We start from the raw sequence: 27,166 nt of genomic DNA on the forward strand, positions 1-27,166 counted from the left end.
GTATAAAATATGAACTTTTTTAACAGCGCTTGTACAAAAACAAGACTTGTACAAAAACAAAAATATATCACTATAATTGAAATTAAAGTAATTCTTTTAAGTATAAAAAACACACAAAAAAATACATAGAAACAAGTCTTCATCAAGTGATACATATTCACACATCATATACAAATCTAGATTACATTTTGAAGGTCTGTTTCTAGCCCTTGCTTTCAAAAATTGCTTCAAGAAAATCTCAAGTTGTGAAATTCTGATGAAATTTTCAGCTGTGATTTTGAAGTATGCCAGAATTAAACAGTTTGATGATAATTAACATTATTGTTTGGAGAAGTTAGTTCGAAACGTGTCATAGTCTACAACTGATTGTAATTAGTCTTTAGTGTTGTTCTTCTTGTATTTCATTTAGTCCTCTATGTTATAATGTAATACATTAGATTTATATTTACTATATATTTTACAGCCATAGCAAGAACAAGATTGCTGCCTAATATTACAAACATGAAATTAAGACAACATGAAATGGCATTAGCAGATGTCTATAATGTGGCTTATCTATAAATGAAAAACAAGATAGAGTGGGGCTTCATTTATCCATCAGGTTTTGACTTTCTGATTTAATGTTGATTTAATGGGAGTGCAGTCTCAAGGTCTTTGGTTTGGATTCAGATGTTCTAAGCTGAGAAGCTGGAGGACTTGTAGGGTAGCAGGTTGTAGAGGGGGGCAAAGGGAGGAGGCTTGGGCTGTACGTGGGATGTATCTGATGACCCTCCTGGAGATACACTTGATCCTGTTGCTGCAGGTGCTGCTGGAGAAACACAAAGTGATGCCCTCTGGAAGAAGGATGAAGAAAAGAATGCGTGTTAAAATTGTGTTAGCTTTTAATTGCAAAAATTGCTGAATATTTATTTCTTTATTTTTGTCAGCTCATTTTTCAGCAGACTTTTGTCTTCAGTTCTGTTCTATAACCACATTTGCATAATGTCCACCTATATGTTCTACGTTGGCCAGCCGTGCTGCAAACAACTTGACCTGACCTCAAACACTGTAGCTTGTTCATGTGGTTGACATGAACACAACCAGTAGGTATGATAAATAATAGATGTTTATATTTTTACAGAGCATTCAAAATACAGAGCTATGACAACGGGCGTATCGTTTCTGAAACGCTCTATGCTGTAGACCAAGCACAACAGACTGGGCAGTCTGACCAATCAGAGCAGAGTAGGCTCACTGATAGGAGGGGTTTAGAGAGACTGAATCTTGGAACTGCTTCAAACTAATAATTTGGAATCTTTGGAAAATGAGGTTGTGGCGAGGGGGCATTGTAGAGCAGAGTCTGCATTGGGAGAACAAGTGTGGAGACGAACAGTGATAAGGAGGTCAAGTGAATGATGACTAATGCCTGTCTTTAATTCTAGTGATTGGTGAAGGAGAGAGACTTTTGGACCACAAAGTGCGGTGCTTGGGAGACTAGACGGGAGGGAGTCTCACAGGAATTTGCTTGTCTTTTGTTTTGTTGAACAGCTAATAAAAGTTTTGTTCACTCGCCATCCCTGACTTTTTAGTCTTGACATTGAACCAGGTTACAGAGGTGATATTAAATGCATATTTTGAGAAAACGAAAATGTTTTTTGACCTTGCAAGCATTTAAACCTTTTTTAGGAGCCTCGCGCAACAATATTAGGAACCTGAGAAATGGCATAAAAGAGACACGTTAAAATTAAAGAGGTTTTCACTGTAGTGCTAAAGAAGAATATTTTTTTGGGTTCTCCCAAAGAAGCTTACATTTCAATTCATAGTGGGAAGAACAGTTTGGGAATCTAAAGAACCGTTTTCCACTATAAAGATAATTTTGTGCAATGGAAGGTTCCTTGAATGTTAAATGTTCTCCATGGAGTCATTGATGCTAATAAAGAAACATGGCTGATCTGATGCTTAGTGATGAATGTTTAAGTTGGCAAGAGGAACTTTTGTGGTGATGCTTCCAAATGCAACTTCAGATCACTCAACAGGGGTTAGAGTGCTGGAAGATCCATGATCTTGGATCGGTTGGACTTCTGGTTGGCATTCTCGGCACGGCGGGGGTGTGATCAGGTAAAGACAAAGGGTCAGTGTAAGGCACAGTTTTTTAAGGGAAAGCTGTGGGATTTTGGATAGGGATCGTTCTGTGAGTACACCCCGCACAACCAGAGGATTTGATAGTGAGTCTCACATTAATTTTATGGTACACAAAAAGTCTGCTGATAAAATTCTCCACACCTGAATCCTCCCATAAAAGACCATGAGTAGAATCTTTGTGCATGTGTAAGCGTGATGTACTGACCGGGTAGAGCTGGTGTCCTGCATGTGAGTTAGGGTCCATTAGCAGAGGTGCAGTGGGGGAAGAACAGCTGGCCCCATCAAAAGCAAACAGAGATGAACCTCTCCACTGGGACACATCAAAACTGACCAGCCCAATCTTCTGGTGAGAACAAAAAAAAAGTATTATGTAGTGAAGTCCCACTACAACCAAGATTTAAAATGGCTGAGTTTGGCCGTATATTGATCAGATTTCGGTTAGAATATCAGGAGTGGAGAAGAGATTCTTGATGATGAGGCGTTTATTTTCAATCTCTATTGAATATGTATCTGAGGTATGCAACTGTGATATAGTATTAACCTGCAGCATAAACAAGGATTGACAGTCATCTTGTACCGGTATTCACCGTCAATAATGGAACATACAGGAAACAATTATTAAACTTCCTAAGACAGGCTTTCAGACACATCATCTCTGGCTGCCATATGCCAATAAAATATTTACCAAAAAAGTTTATATATACAATTTCCCCTGAAAGTATAATTTACCTCTGCGTTCCAATCCCGGAAATGTGAAAAGGGTCTATTGTTTATTTATCTCTGTTGCACAGAGTAATTTTGTATGTTTGCATAAAGGCCAAAGGATGTATGCATACAATCCATTATATGCATGCACTCAATCTATTTAGAAGCCAATTGTCCTTAAAGTGACATGCAGGCCTTACATTTTGAAAGGTCTTAAAAAGGTAGGCTATTTAAAAGATTTAAGTCGGAAGAATTACACATCTGTTTAAATGAGAGAGTTAGAATGTTTTTAGGACACTGAAATGAATTAGGCTTGAATCTGCCATATCATGTCAATTTAATGTACATTTCTACAAGTACATATAAAATATCAGGAATTTCCTATCTTTACAGTTGTGGCTTATAAAGTCATAGCTTGGTGTTTATTGGCTATTGAGAAAACAGAATAAACATGGCACAACCTAGAAACCTAGTAAATTTAGGCCGGACAGAGAGATGGATTAAAGATTGAACTGAAGAAGTCGGACAATACTGACAAAGTGTAAGAGATATTTAGCTAAATCAGCACAAAAATGTCATTTACAATGTCTTCACACAAATTTTCCAGTTGATAAAATTTGTCAAAAATAAACCCAGACGTTTATCTTCATTGTACTTTGCTGATCGATTTAATAGCACTGCAGTGGTCTGACAGATTTGTAATGATCTATGTGACACACTGTCCAATTTTTTCCCACTTATTGTCAGGAGAAGCAGGCTGGATTCAGTTGCGGGTTTACACAGTGCTTTACTTAAGCAGAGGAGACAGAGCAGATGAGTAACGTTACACAGTTTAGCTCGTAGTGAGGGGATGAGAAGTCGAAGCAGATGAGTCAAAGCAGATGAGTAACGTTCCTCAGTTTAGTTCGTATGACAGCCGAGACCGGAGGAATGACAGCTGGAAGCTTCTAGGAGCTCTGCGTTTGTGAGGACAGGGGGCAGATAAACAGCTAAAGACACTGGAGCCAGAGGACAAGACACGACAAGGTGAGTACAAAGACCAGCTAGTAGATCGGAAGCTATTGGTACGAGTAACAACAGTCTGACAATAGACAGAGAAACACAGGGAATTATAAAGGGAAAAAATTAGGAGAACGTAGAGAACAGGTGGCGAGGAATTAAGGTTAACAACAGAGAAACAAGGAAGGCGGGGAAAACTCAAACAGGCAGACGCGGTGAGCCATCAAACCATCCAAACACACACACACACACCCCAAAAGGCAGGTGATTAGCCCCGAGACCCGACAGTACCCCCACCTCCCAGGAGCGTCACCTGACGCTTTAGGAAGGGGCCTACCTCGATGCCGACGGAAGTCCTCAATCAACGAGCGGTCCAGAATGTCCCGGGATGGCACCCAGCACCTCTCCTCTGGACCATACCCCTCCCAGTCCACAAGATAGTGAAACCCCCTGCCGCGGTGCCACTCATCGAGTCATCTCTTAACCTTATAGGTAGGAGATCCATCCACAAGATGAGGGGGTGGGGGGGTGGGACGACTACAAGCAGGATTAAGGGGGGAAGAGAACACTGGCTTGACCCTGGAAACATGAAACACCGGGTGAACCCGACCAAGAGTAGGAGGGAGCTTGAGCCTGATCGCCACCGGACTAACCACCTTGGTGATGCGGAATGGCCCAATGAATCTGGGTGCCAGCTTACGAGAAGGCGCCCGGAGAGGCAGATCCTTGGTAGAAAGCCAAACCTGCTGACCACCGACATAGGCAGGAGGAGAGGACCGGCGACGATCGGCTGCAGTCTTGGTTCGGCCAGAGGTTTGGACCAAAATCCTCCTGACTTTCTCCCAGGTGCGATGGCAGCGCTGGACGAAAGCCAGGGCGGATGGAACCACTGCGTCGGCTTCCTGTGACGGGAACAGAAGTGGGTTATAACCAACAGCACACTCAAAAGGAGACATACCTGACGCGGCCACAGGAAGGGTGTTATGAGCGTATTCTGCCCAGGAGAGCTGCTGGCACCAGGAACTCGGATTGTTGGATGCTAGACAGCGGAGCATTCTTCCTAGATCCTGGTTGGCCCGCTCACACTGCCCATTGGTATGGGAATGAAAACCTGAAGACAGACTTGCAGAGTCCCCAATCTGTCTACAAAATTCCCTCCAGAACCGGGAGACGAACTGGGGACCCCTATCTGAAACCACATCCACCGGTAACCCGTGGAGATGGAAGACGTGATCCACCACCAGTTGGGCGGTCTCCCGGGTGGAGGGCAGCTTGGGCAGGGGGATAAAATGAACCGCTTTGGAAAAGCGATCCACCACCTTGAGAATTACAGTGTTACCCTCCGACGGGGGAAGCCCAGAGACAAAATCAAGGGCAATGTGTAACCAAGGGTGGGAAGGGATAGGGAGAGGATTCAGTAGACCATCAGGAGGGCGATTGACAGGCTTACTTTGGGCACATGTGGGGCAGGCCAACACAAACTGTCTAACATCTGCTGCCATAGTAGGCCACCAGAAGTGTTGTCGGATGGCAGACAACGTTCTCTGAATACCTGGATGGCAGACTAACCTGGATGCGTGACCCCACTCAAGGACCTCAGAGCGCAGCGCAGCCGGCACCGGCAACCTGCCCGCCGGGCACTTGCCTGGCACCTGCACACCTCGACCGGCCTCCTCAACTCGCTGCTCGATACCCCACGAAAGAGCCCCGACCACCACCCCCTCAGAAAGGATGGCCTTGGCTGCAAACTCCCTCCCTGGGGCACCGAACAGGTGAAAGAGGGCATCGGGTTTGGTGTTCTTAGATCCCGGCCGGTACGAGAGGGTGAAGTTGCAGACACGGTGAGCTATCAAACCATTCAAACACACACACACACCCCAAAAGGCAGGTGATTAGCCCCGAGACCCGACACTTATAGTCTTCATAGCAAAACTATTTTGACCTTTGTGAATAATTGGACCAGTAACTGTAACCAGTAAAGGTAACTGTTTTCCTTTCTTTTTCAGAAGTGTTTCCAGAAGAACATCTATGTCTTCACAACTAATCCAATGGGAGTAGCTTTTAAAACAAAGTAGGAGTTCATCTGTCATTTCATGTACAGATTCTGAAAGTATTGGAATCCATGTAACAGGGTGGAGGTGTCTGAATGTGGGTGTTACGGAAGGTCATGTTCTCAGGATGTGAAATAAAATTTATTAAGGCCAAGAACCACCAACTTAGGACACCAGAAGTCATTCTACAAATGATGAAACCCAAAGTAATAGAACAGCAAGTAATAATTTGGTATTTCACTCAAAAAATGGTACAGAAAACTATGCAAGCTCTTGTATAGACACCAAACTTCTAAATACTTCTTCCTCAAATGTATTGGTACCTGGAACCTGGTACCATGTAGTGTTTTCATTCTGTGTTTCCAACAGTGTTTCAGTTGCTGGTACATGCAGACACCTGCGAATATAGAACCCAGTTTGGGAGTGGTGATTTTAGCCAGGTCTTCCAATCATTGTTTTCTATAAGTATGGAACAAAGCAGCTGTTCTAAAATTGTTTGCACACTCTGAAAAGAGTCAAAGATGTCTATTTGCAGTGTTTTTGCATTTAAATGCGATTAAATGTGACAGTGACAATCATAGCAACAGATTGGACAGAAACCTAATATGTCAAAATAGAACAACTGCAAAAATTTAATGCAAGATCTGCCACAGCAATATTGAAACCGAAAACCTATAATTGTCGGCTGAATTATTAAAAACACCCTTTGTTCTTTGTAATTTTTTCTGACTTTTATTTTAACACTTGTAATTATTACTTGTGTTTGGCAGTAATAATTAACTTTTTTATTTAGTATTTTATTTCAAATTATTATATAACATAGTTAGTTTAAGTATGTACCAACAGTTTTTGCTATGATATAGGGAATTCTAAAACTGTACTGTTATTTTGGTGTTTTGACTACACTACTACACATCACACCCCTCCTGATCCCACTCCACTGGCCAAAATCAAATTTAAGGCTTTGAAGCTTGAGTTCATGACTACCACTGGAACAGCACCTCCCTACAGTATATCAATTCACTCCTACAAGTTTATATTCACTCCTCCAGCTCAGGTCACAGAATAAGTGACACCTTGTTGTCCCTTCATAATGAGGCAAAAAGTCACTTTGCAAAACCTTCAAACCTCCATCTGAACTGCTGAGACCATCACATCTTTCAAAAATCAGTATCTCTTCTGCAAGAACTTCACTTCACTTCTTAAAACAATGCACTTACACACTTGGCTCATTGACAAATTGTTTTGTTCCTTTTCTGTAGTAAATCACTTTCCATAAAAGCATCTGCTAAATGTGTAAATGTGGGGTGGTGTTGGCGCAGTGGATAAGACACACGCCTTTGGCGTGAGAGACCTGGGTTCGAATCCACTGTGAGACACCAATGTGTCCCTGAGCAAGACACTTAACCCCTAGTTGCTCCAGAGGCGTGCGACCTCTGACACATATAGCAATTGTAAGTTGGTTTGGATAAAAGCGTCAGGTAAATGTGTTTACACGAGATAAAACAATAGCATCATTGCAAATGGGAAACAATGATTTGTCTTGTTGTCATAATTTTTGGAAGCCAAAATCAAAATTGAAAATTAAACTCAATATCTGCCAAACAGATATTTATAATCAAAGAAAAAATCTTGACCAAGGGCGCATTAGGTACATGCAGGCGGAACTATGGGTGCTCCAGAAAGGGAACAAAATGTCCAAAATAATAGGTGGATCTCACATAGTCAGCAAGGCAAAAAAGCTTTTATTCTAAGACAGGGCTACATATTAAAAAGACACCAGCATATATCAGCCCAAGCAAGCCTTCGTCAGGGTGTTTTAGTTTTTATAGGATGAAAACAGCTTATTAAATCAGTAGTGATCTTTTTGGATTTTGGAAAGTGTAAATTTGTCAAAATATCATATACACTACCATCCGGCAAGTATGAGATATGTGCAGAAGTTTGAAAACAAATTCTGAATGGCTCACAATGCTAGAGCAGAGTAGTATTTCTCTCTCTCTCTCTCTCTCTCTCTGATTCACCCAGTGACTCACCATGTCTTTGATACTGCCCAGTACAGCAGTGGTCAAGATTCCACACACGAAGGCAAGCAGGTTAAGTGTGGTTAAGACCCAGAGAAGAACATACAGAGAGAAGACCTCCTGACAGCTCTGCACACCAACAAACTCATAGTAATTATTCAGATATCCTCCACTGCAAAAGAAAGCAAGCAGGCAAATCATTGTCATGGTATTACATGTTTATGTCTACAGGGTGGCTATGTGCTATTTCGTAATAATAACTTATTGCCATTTTGAAAAAAGTGTATGTGGTTCATGCCTGTGTAAAGCTCACTGACTGTAGTGCAAATTTTATGAAATTAGTTGTGCTATTTGTAAAACTTTCATTTATAATATTTGAACCCTTAATTCAAAGTATGAATAATAGTAAGAGTTACTTGCAAAAACAAATCTAAATGACTTACTTGGCACAATCATACAAATCACAACAGTAACATGTTCCACTGCGAACTTTCATATTACAGGACTCTGTAAGTCCTTGACAGGGAACCTACAAAACAATTGAGCATATTTTAGAAATAAAACATTATGTAGAAAACTCTCTCTTTTTTTATATAAAAACAAACTTTTGTGAATACATTTTCATCCACCTATCTCTTCTTCATTCAACTGTCTTTACATTAATTACTATTATAATAACAAATGACGATGCTAAATAAATCAATCAATTCTTCCGTCCCTTAATAACTGCATCAGTTCATTCATCAAGGACCTAAGTCGGCCTAAAATTGGGACTTCTATCCTTGTTATTTAATCTATTAAAGTGTGCATGTTTTAAATAAATACTGGTAGGCATACAAATGTATTTTACAAAGCTGACTTGACTTACTGTAGCATAGTAGTTCTCATAGATGTAACTATTTCCACTTGTGTAGAACTGACATCTTCCTGCCTTCACTGGACGCATATCCTGTTGGCAGAGTGTAAGAATGTCCTCAGTTTTGCTTTTTCCTTGGAATTGTGTTGCAACGTTTTTTCTTTATTACATAAGATAGAGATACAGTAGAATACCTATGTTTGGAGAGGCTTCTCTCACCATCTGTCATTTCAATCTGTATCTCTGTCTCAATTTGTATCTCTGCCTGCCTTTTACACACCTCTGTTTGGTCGAACTAATACCATCTCCAGCTCAATCTTGTGAAGACGGAGCTCCTTTTTGGTGCTCTAGACTCTACGGTGTTCATAAATGTAAATTAGAAGCTCAAAGAGGACAGATGACACCTGTTTTTCCTCAAACTTCATGGGTCGCATTTGTGCTGTCAAGATAGATGATCTGACCACTGAATTTTTACACAAATACTTAAGAGTGCCAGCATGCACAGTTGAGGGACCTCCTCATCCCTTCAAATGCAGCTCTTGGATTTTGACACTGAAAACTGAACATGTTATGTAGCCAGCTGCATAAGCATAGTCATTAGGTTAACAACAATGTGTCTTAGGAACTTGGGGTCACTTCATCTACAGCGATATCGTTGACTTGATTGCAAATAAATGCACAGACACTATTTAACTGAACAGAGATGACATCACTGAATTCAATGATGAAATGCCTTTAACTATCATTTTGCATTATTGACACACTGTTTTCCTAATGAATGTTGTTCAGTTGCTTTGACGCAATGTATTTTGTTTAAAGCACTATATAAATAAAGGTGACTTGACTTGTATGACCAAAAAACAGTTAGCCAGGGGGTAAAATGTATCGTACTTTTCAGTATCAAATTAGACCAATCTACATTATGTATGTAACCAGTCTTAAAGCAAAAAAAAAAAAAAAAGGACTAAATTGTAAGACTATTCTAGATCTCCAATATAGTATCCTAGTGGTTGCTCAGGTATTCTGTTTGGTTGCTGTTGCATGTATAAGAAGCTCTGAATGGTGGTTAGGCAGTTGCTAAGGTTGTTTCTATGTAAAAAATGTTTCATGGTTAATGTACTCACAATGTTGAGTAGGATGAAAACGCCATCAATCACAAGACACAGGAAACTGGAAATTATACCAAAACTCAGGAACACAATGGCTGCAATCAGCTGGACAGAAAAAGAAAAATGGATTACACATACAACTGCGTTGACAACCGAAAGAGATGTGGTCTATTTTCCGAAATATGTAATGATATTAATTACCTGGAATATTTTTTTTCCTTTTGATAAAAAAAGAAAACAAATAATGTGATAATAATTAATAAAATATAAATAGTACAAAATAAAACACTATAATAAATAATAAAAATATAAATACAATTTTATTAAAAGTCTCACGTTTACATCACCTCTGTTTGACTTCATTATTCAAATACAGGCTTGAGATAGAGCATTACTGACCCTATGCTAATTAATTCAGTTGTGATATACGGTAATAAAACACAAGATGTTGTCTAGGCCATTTCATTTAGCTTGATGTCCTACATATAATTGCTATAAATTTATAGAACTATAATCAAGCACCATAACCAAAGTTGATGTCATTTACAAGCTTAATACACATACACCTTAAGAAGTCATTTATTCACTTTCTATTTCTGTCATACAGTTAAATGTGTACCCCTTATAAACAAACTGGATAGAAGGGCATAAATAATATTTTACAATAATTTAATTAATAATAATTCATTAAATTTATATAGCGCTTTTCTAGGCACTCAAAGCGCTTTACATAGACAGGGGGTATCTCCTCATCCACCACCAGTGTGCAGCATCCACCTGGATGATGTGACGGCAGCCATATTGCGCCAGAACGCCCACCACACACCAGCTTACTGGTGGAGAGGAGACAGAGTGATGAAGCCAATCAGTAGATATGGTGATTGTTAGGAGACCATGATGGTCAGAGGCCAATGTGCGAATTTAGCCAGGATGCCGAGGTCACACCTCTACTCTTTTCGAAAGACATCCTGAGATTTTTAATGACCACAGAGAGTCAGGACCTCGGTTTAACGTCTCATACGAAGGACGTTACTATACATAAGATATTATATAGATAATATAACAAAATATACAATGATAATAATACATTTACAATATATGTAACATATCACATTTATAATACATTATTGCTTTAATAAAATATCAAATGAGTTAATATGCACCTCTCACATAAGGCACTACTGCACCACAATAAATATATTATTACATGGAAATGATCATAGTCATCTTAAATAATCATGACAGGCCTAATATTACATAAAACAGCTTTATTTGACAAGAAATCTACTGTAGTAAATACCTTTCCTAATAAATGTACTATACTATGTGCACATACACACAATCTTTGCCCTTGTCCAAAATCCGATAAATTTGATGTGATTCCTGGGGGCACAATAAAAACTTATCTTGCTTTGAAACAAACCATAAATTACACATTACTGACAGTAACTCAACCAAATGTCATAGTGTATTTATTTCAAAATGCAATGTGATATCCACAGGGACACATCTCTTCTCAACTGATCAAAGATAGACAACCAAAACAATCTGAACCCACCAACAGAGAGATAGATGCACATGAAAAGAAAAGGACAGCCTAGAAGAGAGGAAGTGAACAGAGACAGTAAATGGACAAACTGTATATAAAGGTCAACGGAGGAACAGAGAGGAGAGTAACAGGAAAGAAGATAAAAGGACAAGGTCCATACTTAGGACAGCTGGACTTCAGTGAAATCTATACCAGATGTGAATCACAGTTCAAAGATGGGAATTAGGAAGACGTATTAAATATATGATTAAACAAGACATACACAAGCATACATTTTTGACCAAATGTAGCCTTTTGCTATGACTGTATGTTTTGCTTACAAATAAATCTGCATAATGCTTCCCACTTTGGGCCATAATTATCTGTTTCTCTGACCAATGGCAGATGGGGGAATGTTCAGAAACCTGTTTAAAAAACGTTATTTTGGTAATTGTCACAGATCTGCCAGGCTCTCTCACTTCCACCATCCAGTGTTCCCTGTCATCTGAGTACTAACCACCTGCACCTTTCAGCGATCAATCCCTCATCAGCACACTACTTAAGCACACACTTCAGCCTCAGTCTAGCTTGAAGACTCACTTACCTGGTCTCTGCATATTCCCGTGAAGATTCCTGGTTCTCCTCGTCTATTCCTAAAGATATTTATCTGTTATACTGACCCACTGGTCCAGTCACTGAGGTGTGTGCTTCCCCATCCCCTTCTCCTCCTGTAAACATATTGGACTGCTATTTTGAAAAGCAGCTTCATCAATTTTATACAGAACGGTCTAAATTTGCCTTTATGATTTCTTATTTATCTGGTGCAATGGGTTGAGACAATGACTACGTTTACATGCACACGAATAATGTGATTATTTCCAATAATCAGAGTAAGAACTTAATCGCAATATGATCTTTACATGCCAAGAGCAAAGCTTGTCCCTCGCGTTTACATGCAGTTTCCATTATTAACATTCGCTAAGAATTGTGTTTTTTTTTTTTACTGCCATTATTCACATACCCCACTGCACAGCACAAATGATGGACTCAGAAAGAGCAGGTGTATTACTGGCTGCTGTTTTAATTTATTTACGACTAATGCAAAGCACGGTTGTATTCCATGCTTTTTTGGTGCCATAGAAATGTGATGGCAATCGTTTGCCTACACTGCCGTTGCGTTGTACTCACTGTTTCTGGATGAGGGTAAGGAACAGACTGATGGCAGCAAGTTATGTTTTCCCCAGAAATGCGATGCTTTCTTCCCAGACATCATTTATAATATAAGCCAGACTTCATCAGACTTCTTACTTCCGTTCAATCTCAGTTCACTTCTGTACTTAGTCTGAGATAGCAAACCAGCTCACAGATTTTCTCTGGATCTGCACCAGCCGTCCAATCTCAGCAGGATGAGAGCCGTGACATAAATGCTAAGCGCCGAATTAAAGATTATAGTTTAGGTTAGGTAAATCGAAAATGACAGCGGACATGGAGACACGCGATACTATTCGCTCTGTTGTGGAGAATATTTCCGGCATTTGCCAACTGAACACCAAACAAGAAGAGTGTTTGTTTCACATTTTGAATGGAGGTGATGTTGTGGCCCTGCTCCTGACAGGTTTTGGAAAAAGTTTAATTTATCAACTGTTACCAATCGTCAGCGAGAAACTGGGGAGGCCAAAGTCCGGTAAGGCGATAATTGTGATTGTGTTGCTCTCATGGAGGATCAAGTTAAGGTGGCAGCAAAACTCGGTCTGTGTGCTGCACAGCTTGGCATGCTGGCGAACTGGCACCCTTTTGACAGGTCAGTGTCTCCTTTCTTTTCCAGTCCTTGAATATTGCCATGTCTTGCTGTAATTTTGCAGTTAAGTTGCAGCATTTCCGACAGTCTCGAAATGAACGAAGAGCTGTGTTTAACAGAACTAATCCTAACTTTGACAGTTGGCTGCAAATATTTTCTTGTTTGTCTCTACTGTCAAATATTAGTTTACATGCACTGATTGTACCGTGGATGCATAGATTTACTTCACATAATCTGCAAAAGTCATTCACAGCCATGTTCACTCCAGTATTTTGCTCGACGGTTTTGTTTTCACAGAATACATGTGTTTACAGCGGAAGTACGAGGCGGTTCTTAGCCGATGCATAACACACGTCATAACCAAACATTATGTGATTGGCTTACATGTACACCAATGATAAAACAAGCGGCAACACCCCCCCCCCCCCCAAGAGTAGGTTAATGCTTGTCAATTATTACTATATTGCCACTTGTCCCATTCGTCCTCCATGCCCATGGTAAGTTCTGTTTCCAGTAAAACTCTCAACTTATGATAGCTGTATAATACTGTGAGATTGATTATTGACAATATTGTCATTTCAGTTTCTGCCCTCTTCGACATCTGGGTCAGCTGTCAATTTAATTTCCGGTAACTTCTGCAGGAAGCTCCAGCTCAAGAAAACTTGCATTGCGACCCCGTACAAGGTCCAATCAGTAATGGGAAGTGCATTAAAATGAAGAGGGAGATATCAAGTGTGACCTGTGACACTGCGAGTTGGCTGCCTGCATGAGGAAGTATTCACCCACCTGGTTCTGGAGGAGACCACCACCACGGTCATTTTAGTACATTCTTGGCTCATACAACATCAACCTAAATTATCATGGACTACAGGGGATGTTCTGCGATGGGGCTCCAAGCAAAGCAACTTTTCCTGCTGCATATAGTTTCTTCTTTGTGTGTCTTCTTTTGAGCTTTCATCTTCACCAAGTTGGTTCGAAGTGCTTACAACCTCATCCGGTTATATGAGGGGGACGAGTGGAAGACTGCCTTAATTACTCCATCTGGGCACTATGAGTACCACATTATGCCCTATAGCTTGGTCAACACCCCATCCGTATTCCAGGACTTTATGAATGAGGTGCTCCAGGACTTCCAGAATTGATTTGTAACTGTAATTCAAAGCTGAATAATGTGTTGGCGCTGGTGACCTTGTGGTTAGTGCACCAACATATAGTACAACTTCATATAGTACAACTCAGCTTTCATCACAGCTATCTGCTTTCTTAGTCACATAGTAAGAAAAAACGGGGTCAAAATCGATGAGGGGGAAGATCTACGGTATATAAGAGAAGCAAAAAGACAAAACCCCAGACAAGCCAGATGGGCATTATTCTTTACCAGTTTCCAATGCAGCATCTCCTATCAACCTGGCTCCTGAAACACCCAAGCTAATGCATTATCCCTACTTCATGCCCCCTCTGACATCAACGAAGAACTCGAACCAGTGCTTCCCTCCACACTTTTTGTCAACCCCATCCAGTAGAGTATCGATGAACAAATCTCTTAGACCTCCAAAAGTTAACCTGCTCTGCAGGGGTGCCCTCTAGATTGCACCTACAGTCGTGGCCAAAAGTTTTGAGAATTACAAAAATATTGGAAATTGGAAAGGTTGCTGCTTAAGTTTTTATAATAGCAATTTGCATATACTCCAGAATGTTATGAAGAGTGATCAGATGAATTGCATAGTCCTTCTTTGCCATGAAAATTAACTTAATCCCAAAAAACCTTTCCACTGCATTTCATTGCTGTCATTAAAGGACCTGCTGAGATCATTTCAGTAATCATCTTGTTAACTCAGGTGAGAATGTTGATGAGCACAAGGCTGGAGATCATTATGTCAGGCTGATTGGGTTAGAATGGCAGACTTGACATGTTAAAAGGAGGGTGATGCTTGAAATCATTGTTCTTCCATTGTTAACCATGGTGACCTGCAAAGAAACGCGTGCAGCCATCATTGCGTTTCATAAAAATGGCTTCACAGGCAAGGATATTGTGGCTACTAAGAATGCACTTAAATCAACAATTTATAGGATCATCAAGAACTTCAAGGAAAGAGGTTCAATTCTTGTAAAGAAGGCTTCAGGGCGTCCAAGAAAGTCCAGCAAGCGCCAGGATCGTCTCCTAAAGAGGATTCAGCTGCGGGATCAGAGTGCCACCAGTGCAGAGCTTGCTCAGGAATGGCAGCAGGCAGGTGTGAGCGCATCTGCACGCACAGTGAGGCGAAGACTTTTGGAAGATGGCCTGGTGTCAAGAAGGGCAGCAAAGAAGCCACTTCTCTCCAAAAAAAACATCAGGGACAGATTGATCTTCTGCAGAAAGTATAGTGAATGGACTGCTGAGGACTGGGGCAAAGTCATATTCTCCGATGAAGCCCCTTTCCGATTGTTTGGGGCATCTGGAAAAAGGCTTTTCCTTTTTTGGACAGTTTGGTGAAGAACAATGCATTTTCCAGCACGATGGAGCACCGTGCCATAAGGCAAAAGTGATAACTAAGTGGCTCTGGGACCAGAATGTTGAAATTTTGGGTCCATGGCCTGGAAACTCCCCAGATCTTAATCCCATTGAGAACTTGTGGTCAATCCTCAAGAGGCGGGTGGACAAACAAAAACCCACTAATTCTGACAAACTCCAAGAAGTGATTATGAAAGAATGGGTTGCTATCAGTCAGGATTTGGCCCAGAAGTTGATTGAGAGCATACCCAGTCGAATTGCAGAGGTCCTGAAAAAGAAGGGCCAACACTGCAAATACTGACTCTTTGCAATAAATGTCATGTAATTGTCGATAAAGCCTTTGAAATGTATGAAGTGCTTGTAATTATATTTCAGTACATCACAGAAACAACTGAAACAAAGATCTAAAAGCAGTTTAACAGCAAACTTTTTGAAAACTAATATTTATGTAATTCTCAAAACTTTTGGCCACGACTGTACATTTCCAGAAATCACTGTATTTCTCTCACTGAGTTGGCTCAATGTGTACTGGCCACCAGAGGACAAAACAAAACCTCTCACTCCTACAACGTCATTACTTGTGGCCTGGCATGGCTAATGACATCAAGGGTTCGAGCAAGGATGTCAACAGCGTGCAATCTCCAAAGTTCCAGGCCATCTACCATCTGGCAATTTTTTTCCTCTGCCCAACCCTCAATTGCCCATGGTCACACCTAGGGGTGGATTTCATCACCGACCTACCTGTTTCTGATGGAAATATCTGATTCCAAAATGATTCCTCTGAAAGGACTCCCCACAGTCATGGAGACTGCAGAGGTCCTGTTAACCAGGTTTTTTGCAATTTGGAATTGCAGTTTGGAATTTGGACACTATTTCTGACCGTGTTTATTTCACGTTTGGAAAGCGTTCTTCTCACTCCTAGGGGTGACTGTCAGCCTAACATCCGGGTACCATCCACAATCCAATAGGCAGATGGAGAGGAAGGTGCAGGAGATCAGCTGCTTCCTTAGGACCTAATGAACCCCCCATCACAGATCATTGATGTACACAGTCAAGGAGATTCTGTATTTCTGACACTGTGGTTGCCGATTGGAATATCTGGTAGACTGGGAGGATTACGGCCCAGAAAAAATATTCTCTGTACCTAGAAATGATATCTTGCTCTCCATGTATTCCCATGAATACATTACTGGTTCCCCTCGTCTGTTCCCGAAGATATTTACCTGCTATACTGACCCATTGATCCAGTTGCTGAGGTGTGTACTTCTCCATCCCATTCGCCTCCTGTAAACATATCAGGATGGCTATCTTCATCATCTTGCCACTACTCATTCATTTTGTGTCATTCTACTCACTTGTTCTCTCCTGATCCTGCCCTCTGCTCCAGTGAAGTGATGTCTAGATTCATCTAACCCCTGTTCAGTGTATATTTCCTAACAATAATTCCAATTGGTGATGGTAGTGCCGAAAACATTTAAGTTTTAAATTGCATTTTCACCTGTGGTGGAAATTGCATTACATTTTAGCAATAATAATAATAAAAAAAAACTAATTTGTCTTGCTATGGCTAATTTCATAGCCATAATCGTATGTATCCTACATAATTAATATTTTAACTCATATGATGATAAATTTACTGCTTGATAGAAAAATTGCTATCAGAAGTGATAATGATATCTACACATTTCAGACGCATCTTATTTCTCTCTAAAACTAAAAAAAAAAAAAAATTTACAGTATTGTTGTAGGGAGGAGTACAAATGATGGCACAGATGTGGACAGTCATATATTTTAAAATATAAATAATTTTCACTATATTTTTATAGAGAGAGAGAGAGACAGAGAGAGAGAGAGAATACATTGATAAGATTCTGGAACATAAGAGTTCCTAAAGCTGAAGAAACAACGAAATGTTGATTTGAGAAAGAAGCATTTCTCAGGAATGTCCCATTTTACCCATCTTAAACTTTCTCTCTTTTTTAAATCTTGAATTAAAACCAAATAAAATCAAATGCCCATACATAACACACAGAATCATTCAATAGCACGGGAAAACCCACCAAAAATTCACATCTTCACTATCAGTAGAGAGACGCTGCCATGTAGAATTAATTCACGTACACAATCACCATCTCACTAATGCATTCATATAAATGCGGTCTTTACTGTGCTGCTTCATCTGTATCTGATTCAGAATGAGTAGAATTCTTTGAGAAATATAATGAACCCAAAGACAAAAGAACTGATAAAAATGAGCTGTTACAGGAGCAACAGCCATGTGAGCAGTGCTGTGTAGCTGTGCACTAGGTGTTTGAGTCTCAGCTCAAGGTTCAGGCTTATTTGTTCAGTAATGACATCATCAGCGGTTAGTTGACCCGACTTTCATCATATAAATGAAAATGAAGAAAAGAAAATGTGACTTTTCTCAATTAATGGCACCAAATAGTCACCACAATTGTTTAGTTACCAACATTCTTCAATATATGTTTTTTCTGTCTGTGTTCCAAGTCATACAGATTTGAAACAACATGAGGGGGAGTAAATTTGACAGAATATTCATTTTGGCATGAACTATACCCATTAATGTTCTTCATAAACTGCAGTACTTCAACAGCTTGTACAAAAAACACAAGTTCTGCCAGTCTGCCAGGTTACAGCTAAGCGACTATATTCTCAACTTTAGCCAAGCTCTTGTGGAATAGGAGTTTAATAGGAATAGGAGTGATTAAATACAATCTCCCTGGGATAACAAATGTTTTCTGGTCTATGAACTCTTTCTCGCCAATACATTGGAATTGTGGGCTATGAAATTCCCTGTGTGAAACATTCTTCTCAATTGTCTGGACACTTAATGCCGTACAAAATGTTCTTTTTCTCTTCACCTCATCAATTATTTATGTTTTCCTCTTTTCAAAGACATGTTACAATCTGTATCTGGTTTAAGACTTTTATGTTTGTAGCATCTTTTCCAGATATGCTCAGCCTGATACTGAAACTGGATCATGATGAGTAGAGACAGACCTTTGACTCTCTTCATAATTTTCCAGCTAATTCTCATGCCTCTTTCACCCAGAACAACCTACCAACCATCTAGTAGTGCCCTCAGAACCACACATCAATGCCCTGCAATGGTGCCATTTTACATGGGAAGCACCACTTACATTAATTATCTAGTTACATTGTAGTACACATCAAGTCTTGTCAATGATGTAAAATGTAGGTTATGCTGGAGCTGAGTACAGTTGACCTGACACCAGGGCCATAAACACTGCGCAGGAAATCAGCTCATGCTGTGTGCGCACTCCTTTTAGTACAGTGACCCTTCAAATACATGAAGAAACGGTTCTGCCATTTCCAAAAGTACACGTTCTGGAGGCAATGACATAAATAAAGCATGCAAAATTTGTCTGAAACACCAATTTGGAGCAAATCATGTGGCTTGGATATGTATCTGTCCCACTATACCCCTTTTAATCTTTTTTATGTAAGAAATTTTAAAGTTCTGCTAAAAGTGGTAATAGCGGAATATACAACCTAACTAACAGCTACAAAGATAAAATGTTCTGGGTGGTTGCAAATGTACCATCAATTAAAATATGGGTGGTCTGGTTACTTTGAAGAATTTTCCTGAACATCATTATTTTATTAAAGAAAGTTGTTTTCTGTTAATGCATGGGAAAAAATATTTTGGTTAAGAATAAAATGGATTGTATTACATTGCAAAACAATATACAGCTGTGAATTATTAAAGGAACCCATTATATTCTGGTTATGCTCTTTTAACAGTAACTCTGAAATGCTGCTGATTACCACGGACAATAATTGTGTCCATCATTTTGTAAAAACAAGCAAAAACATGTAATGCACAGCAGTAGTCTTATAACACATAACTAAATTCATCATGCTGGTGAAGGGAAAATTTGGAACAACTTTTTTAGCACAAACAATACAAAATGGAAAATGTAATAGGCTCCAACAAAATTGCAAGCTGCATATTTCTAAACAGAATCTTCCAGAATGCCTTGCCTTGGCTTACATTATAAGTATGTTACTACCCGTGATAAAAAAGTACTTGTGTCTAATGTAATATCAGTGAAATAAAAGGACACTTAAGTGTCAAAAGAGAGTACACTTTCATGACTGTTTCTTAACACAATTTTGTGAAGTGCACAGGAAAAAAATTAATATTATGTAAAAATTAAATAAAAATAAATAAATAAAAAAGATTTAAAAGAAAGCAATTTTAAAGTTCAGCTTACTGTAATTAATATAAATTTAAACTGTAATACATTTTCAGTGATTAGCAGTTATCATGGAATTATGTACTCACAGCACTGCGCTATATTCTTTTCACATAAGTATATTATTTCCATAATAAGTAATATAATTTAACCTATAACAGTAATATGATTTAACATCTGATAAAGTTTAACTTGCCTTGAACTTTCCAATAACTTTTCCAAGCAGGCTTTCCAAGATGTTGATGCACTTGTTTCTTTATCAGAATAGATTTTGGGAAATGTAGCATTACACCACTTGCTCACAAATGGATCCTCTGCAGTGACTGGGTTCAATGAGATTAAGAGTCCAAACAGTTGATAAAAACATCACAATAATCCACAAGTAATCTATACGACTCGAGTCCATCGATTAATGTCTTGTGAAGTGAAAAGCTGCATGGTCATAAGAAACAAATTCATTCATTAGAGATGTTTTAACTTCAACCATTGCTTCTAGCTAAATATATAACAGGTCTTCTATCCATAATATCACTTTCTCTAGAGAAAAACTTGTCACGTTTGAATCAGGAGAAATATGCACAGATTGAGCAACATTTATAAATGAAAACAGTTTCAAACATATATGTTAGCGGATTTTAATTTTCAGAACAGATGATGTATTTTTTTCACTGAAGGATGAATTTTTATGAATTATGCACTTTTCACTTCACAAAATGTTAAGTAATAGAGTACAGTGGATTATTTGTTGGTCATTGACATGCTTTCATCCACTGTTTGGACTCTGAATCTAATGGCACACATTCACTGCAATACTAATTTTCTCCAAATCAGTTCAGATGAATAAACAAACTTATCTACATCTTGGAAGGCCAATATATATATATATCACTGTTAAATCACTAAAGCCTTGTTCAGACAGTCAGTCCAAATCTGATTTTTGTGTATATTCGATTGGAATCCGATCATATTTATCCAGTGTGGATGGCTAAAACACACATGCAATCAAAATCATATTTAAAGGCACAATATGCAATTTTTTACCGCTAAAGGACATTTTCAAAACAAACAAAGATGTTTGATGACACCGTGACTGAGTGTGGAATCATGGGTGTTGTGGTCTACAATTGTTTTTGTGGCTCAGTGGCCGAGCATTGCGTTAGCAGCGCAAAAGGTTGTGGGTCCAATTCCCAGGGAACACACATACTGGCTAAAAAATATATATAGCCTGAATGCACTGTAAGTCACTTTGGATAAAAGTGTCTGCCAAATGCGTAAATGTGAATATAAATGTAAATGTAACAAACAGGGTGAGGCTGAAAGCCGTTAAAGCAAAGCGAAGCCGCTGAAAGAACATGACACACAGCTTGAAAGCAGCAGAGCTTTTATTATGCCACAGTCAACCGCTTCTGCTTCTTCTGGTCATGCATTTGTCAGGGGGAAAAGCAGCACTGTTTCATCATACTAAATACATTTGAAAATTCTGTTATAATGACACTTTGTCCAGTCCTCACCTGTATAATAAATCGGAAATCGAGGGGATATGACATCATTGGCAGGTGACACAATGACACTATGGAGAGGGTCCACAACTAGTACACAAGTCAGCAAAATATATGACACTGTTCTAGTGGTTTTGGGGTATTTTAATAAACAAATCTTACATATTGTGCCTTTAAATCAAATTTCTGAAAATCTGTTTCAGTCTCAGAATGGATTTTGTGTAGCTTTTTGCTTATGGCACTTTCTCATGGCACATAAGACATAAACATGTCAGATACCGGCAAACATTTAAATCAGATTTGGATATAGACTGACAGGCTGAACAAGGTTTAATTCAGCCAGACTAAGCAGCATCTTGAGCTGTTTCTAAGCAGTAATTGCAGTAACCCTGAATTCACTTACATTACTGGAAGAAATCAACAGTCCTCGTAAGGAAATTGGCTTAATAATGTGTTAATTAAAATGCAAAAAAAGTTTGTGTTAAGGTTAGGTTTTGGAGTTGAGATAAGCAATGGAAAATATATTTTTTTCAGTGTAAAGACAATAAAAGTCGATGGAAAGTTCCCACCACAAACCAGATGTGTGTGTGTGCATGTAGGGCAAAATTTTTCAAAATGCCCTTACAAATATAGAGAAACTTTTCAGAAACACAACTGTGAGGACATTTAATGTGCCCACACAAGTTGATGGGCTCACAAATCGGCCAAATTATGTTTTTATTAACCTAATAACACGCTTGTGTGAGGGTTAGGTTTAAAAGTAGGTTTGGTCTTTAGCTAATATCATCATCTCCATATAAATCGAGCATCGCGTTAGTGTCACGCTGTCTGGTCTCTGTTTCCCTGGGTGTCCACTAGTGGGCTCACTTCCCCTTAGGCACCTCACCGTAGGCACTACAATTCCCACTAGCCTTGTCCCTTCATCACAGTAATTGCACTCCTGTTAATTGCACCAGGTGCCTTCACTTACTAGTCATTAGCCTCCCTATATTAACCAGTCTTTTCCTGTTGTCTGCATGGAGTCCTTACCTTCCGTTTCCTGCCGTACCCAGTCTTCATGTCTCCCGAGTTCCTCGTATTCTGAGTTCCTGTTCCTGTTCCCTTTCCTGTTCCTCCTTTGTTTTGTTTGTTTGGATTGTTTCTGGTTTTGACCCTGGCTTGCTTGGATTACGATTTGGATTACCTTAATAAACATACCTGCTATTGGATCTCTCTCTCCCTGTGTTTCACTGGGTCACTATCATCAGAGATAGTTCAGTCAGGCCACGTTAGTCACGCTTGCATCAGCTGACAGTCAGTTGTTCCTGATGTGTACCAATCCAGTCTTGACACCTATCACCTGCGGTCTATTTAAATTCCCAATCTTCAGTGTCTCTTCCATCGCATCGCTGCTTGCAATTAACTCCCTCCTCCAACCCCAACTCCACCAACTGAACCTGTAAAGGCCCGTTCACACCAAGAACGATAACTATAAAGATAACTATAAAGATAACGATATTAGCATCCACACCAGCGAACGATATTGTCTGTATATTCTAAGCGGACGCGCGTCTGATGCTTTAAATTCTCGAGCTCATTACAGCAGGATTGATTCTGATTGGTTGGCAATGTTTTTATCGTTCATCAAAAAAATAAATAGTTATGAAAGTGATTCCAACGATATCGTTTCTCTTTGCCTTTATCGTTATAGTTGTGGTGTGGACTCCGCTATTCTTTAATATTGAGAACGATTTTTAGAACTATATCTTTATCGTTATCTTTATAGTTATCGTGCTTGGTGTGAACGGGCCTTAATCCGATCTAACTTTGTTCTTTCTTTACAGTGTCTTCATTGGAAGCAGTCTCTATCACATTTTGTTTACAACTCATGTAATTGAGAATTGTAATTATATATGCTTATAATGGTTATGTTCTGAACCCCAGGGGGGTTTGTCTTGCTGCTCTCCCCGCTCTGTCCAAGCATGGCTGCATGGACAGGCGTGTGTAGTGTTTCCCAGAACATAACCATACCGCCAACACTAACTGTACGCAATTATAATTGTCATAAATATACTTGACGGAAGTGGTCCTGATTGAAGTATTATTTCCTTGAAACCACTGTGAAATTCTGAACAATTGTGTGTGGTCTCAGTCATATACATGACAAACACAGTAGCCTCTTTCTATGACATTTATGACTTTTTCTGATCATTTTGCATACTAGTTTTGGCTTTTTGAAATACCATATTTAAAAAATGTTAACACATAGTAAAGACTGTTGTCAACTGATACGGATTTCATGTAATTCAATCAGTAACAAAAATATGAACATCTTGAAACATATTTCAACCATTCAGAGTCAAGCATTCAGCAGTGCTGTGGTATAAAAACAGATATCTTGTTTTTTTAAATGCTTGTGCTTCACATATTTACATGTTGGAAGCATGAGATTAGAATGTTTTCTTAACCAGAGTAAAGGAAAAATAAAATAAAAAGGGGTACATATTTTGTGAAGCGTATAATAAGAAATGACCATGGCAGGATGAGAAGGTATCATGCAGAGCAGGATCATAAAACAGGACGACAAAACACTACTGATGATGGAAGACTGAAAATGTTACATTATGATGATATCTACCAGCTGTTTGCGGTTTTCCTCCAGGCATAGACCAAGAACTCCCAAGAATGATCCAAACGCCAACTGCAATCAGTAGACAGACATGAAGAAAAAAAGAGAAACAAATTATGCAAAATACTCTAGAGAACATAAGCATGCCTGTACAAGCACTGGGAAACTAAATGATTTATGGCATTGACTCTATGTTTTTAAAGGATCGTGAGATTACATCCTGTTGCGGAACACATAACCTTCCTTCTTCTCAACATCCTGCTAATAGTTGATTGGAAGATTTATATTACATTTACCTTCATGCATTTAGCAGATGCTTAAGCAACTTACAGTGCATTCAGGCTATACATGTTTTTATTTCATGTTTTTTTTTTCCCAGTTTGTGTGTTCTCTGGGTATCAAACCCACAACCTTTGGTGCTGCTATAGCAATGCTTTATCACTCAGCCACAGGAGCAATAACAGTTCAAGTCTCCAGCAGGGTATTTGCTGGAGTTGTGGTAAGATGGAAAAGAGATGTTCTGGTAACACAGTATGCGGTTTACTTCTCACTGTCAGAAAATATTTGGAATTTTATTAACAAGAAGCCTCTTGTTAATTAATGTCTGAGAAGCCTTGAGCTCACAGGTGAAATCACTAATGCAAGTCATTTACTGGAATAATTCAAGTTTGAGTATTATTAAGATACAACCACTGACACTTCTAGGAGTAGTTAACAAAAATGGGTGGAAATTCTGTCATTATTTACTGATGTTGTTCCAAACCTATGTATATACATTTATAAAAGGACACATATACATTGGTTTTCTCATGAAAATTTCACTTGGAAAGGTTTGATTGGTCTCTGTCTATTTTGGCAACTTCTATGAGTTTTAAAAACAGTCAGAGCAGTGGATTTGGCTTGGGTGGGGGGAATTACTTTTTTCACAAAATTTGTGTTCTTCTTGACATACGATTAGTTTCAAATGACTACTTTCTTGTCAGATTATGGTTTGACTGAATGAGACATATAAGTACATTTTCATCCGGCTGGATGGAATGGAATCTTCATTGAGATCAGAATAAACTCTAGTTCCTCAGGGTATGTACAAAAAGATCAAGAATGTCAGTGGGTCTCATAGTCACATACATAGCAACAAATAACAAACAAGCCAACAAATTAGCCCCCCCCCCAATTTAATCCAAATTTTTCTGCATTTACATCAAATTCAAATCATAATGTGATTATGACACTTACAATAATTCCTGACATGTATCCTGTGATGCTGACGCTCTCAGTGCGTGTGCTGGTGTAGATACCCATCACTACAATAAGCAAAGACAGACTTAACATGCATGAAACCAGCCATTGAGCCTTTCTTCTCCTCATCCTCACTGCGTCTACCAGAGAGAGAGAGAGAGAGAGAGAGAGAGAGTTTAGGAGTTAACTACTTTTAAATGATTGCAAATCAATAATATAAATACAGTTTAAATCTGCTTAAATAAATTATGTGGGTTTCCCCTCTTGACTGATAAAACTCATTTTACGTATGAAAGCATTATCTGCCACAGGAGCAAAAAAAAAAAACTTGGCTGTTTCTGCATTGAACTTGTAGACTATCACATAAAAGCAAGTTTGAGTAAATGATTGTTGCAGGGCACAAGATGATAATAGTAGTAGTTAGTAGCCTAATTCATAGTAATAAAACATGGCTCAAAGCACCTTCTCAAAACAGTTCTAAAGCATGCTTTTTGTTTATGTTTGTTAACAGACACAGTGTTTTTCACAGACTCGCCAATATAAATAGATTATCTGACAGCAGAAGGCGCTGTTGGACCGGTTTCCCCCGTAACGAGTCTACACAAACGCTAAGAAAGACGAAATGACAATTACTTTTCAGTGATACATTCATATAAAACATTTAAGTTTTAAGACGTTCAGTGCTCAGTTTCCTTTTGGAAAATCTATTGTGGGTCAGTTTTGATGTTGTTATTGGCCGCCACAAATAACTCAATGTATGGGAAACACTCGACGCTGCTATAAGTCAAATGGCCATAATCTAAGTGACAAAAATAAAATTAAAAAAATCCTCATTTTAGCGGTAAAATGTCGCCCAGTAATTATCTAACGTCTTACGCTCACTGGATGTTATGACAACAAATGTCATGAAGGAAAGTTTCAATATCTCGCTTTCGATTTCATGTCGGACTATCTCCGAAAAAAAACGTTTAAAAAAAATATTAATAAATTTAAACATGAGTTTATTAAAGTAGCCTAGTAAATAATTAGTGCTCTTTGAGATACGTAATGAAAGCGGGTCCGGACTTTGAGAAGCACTATTCTAAACCTTTGAGTATAATTGTCTTTGACAATTATAGACAGGAGTTTTTATCTTAATTTAAAGCATTTTTATTTATTTTTCAATTATAGTACAATATTTTTGATTGTTATTATCTAAAAAAAATGTATCAAATTAATACTCACTTAATCTAATTTACTAAGGTACAATAAATAAATTTAACACCATAAAAACACGTAGGCTATCCATATCTTGAAGCTTGATCATTTCCACTTTGAGGATCAGACAAATGAAAACATTTTTAAAAAGACAAATATATATCGGGTACCTTTGACTGTACTGATATTTCAAATAATTCCTTCCACTTTTCCTGAAGTCACATTACCTGAGCTGAGCCGCTCGGTATATAATCTCTATCAGTGTCGCATGTAAAAATGAGAAGTGCAGGTTAATGCAGACTATTCTATTTCCTTTTTTATAATAAGATTTTAAATACAAAAATACTTTATAATTTTCTAATTTTTAAAATATATTTACGCTAAATGGACAATATATATATAGTCCATTTTATATAGTCCACCATATATATATTATTCTCTCTCAAACCCCTCTCTCTCACTTACCTGTAGCAGCGTGTGAAGGGGTTTCGTTGCGCCGGCTCGTTTCCTGTGCGTTTGTCATTTTCCCGAATATTTATAATCCAACAGACCTCACTCACTGTATAAATCCAGATTGTGCGCGCCACCACGACTGCACGAGCTTTTATACACGTGTCCGCGCCCTCCGGGAATTTCAGGGTCGTAAAATTAGAGCCTGAACAGTTCAGCTGAAACTCGTCTGACCTGGTAGTGTTAAGGG

General features: G+C 38.8%; 1 protein-coding gene across 1 annotated transcript; it reads right to left on the minus strand.

The window, feature by feature from the left end:
* Nucleotides 1-301: 301 nt before the first annotated feature.
* LOC132155916 (transmembrane protein 255B-like) lies at nucleotides 302-27,074 on the minus strand. The gene is made up of 9 exons (XM_059564688.1): nucleotides 26,932-27,074; nucleotides 25,267-25,409; nucleotides 24,040-24,102; nucleotides 9,881-9,970; nucleotides 8,769-8,849; nucleotides 8,344-8,429; nucleotides 7,913-8,072; nucleotides 2,327-2,464; nucleotides 302-833 (listed from the first exon to the last, which is right to left on the minus strand). Exons 1-9 carry the CDS (start codon nucleotides 26,987-26,989, stop codon nucleotides 675-677), a joined length of 978 nt encoding a protein of 325 aa, XP_059420671.1. The 5' UTR covers nucleotides 26,990-27,074; the 3' UTR covers nucleotides 302-674.
* Between the last annotated feature and the right edge of the window lie 92 nt (nucleotides 27,075-27,166).

Source organism: Carassius carassius, chromosome 13 (genome assembly GCF_963082965.1).
Source record: "Carassius carassius chromosome 13, fCarCar2.1, whole genome shotgun sequence".
In the NCBI taxonomy this organism is placed as follows: domain Eukaryota; kingdom Metazoa; phylum Chordata; class Actinopteri; order Cypriniformes; family Cyprinidae; genus Carassius; species Carassius carassius.

Coding starts and splice junctions, on each gene's coding strand:
- LOC132155916 (XM_059564688.1), bottom strand. CDS start 26,989: ATGACAAACGCACAGGAAACGAGCCGGCGCAACGAAACCCCTTCACAC. Junction 25,410..26,931: donor CCCTTCACACGCTGCTACAG/GTAAGTGAGAGA, acceptor TCTCTCTGGTAG/ACGCAGTGAGGATGAGGAGA. Junction 24,103..25,266: donor GATACATGTCAGGAATTATT/GTAAGTGTCATA, acceptor TACTGATTGCAG/TTGGCGTTTGGATCATTCTT.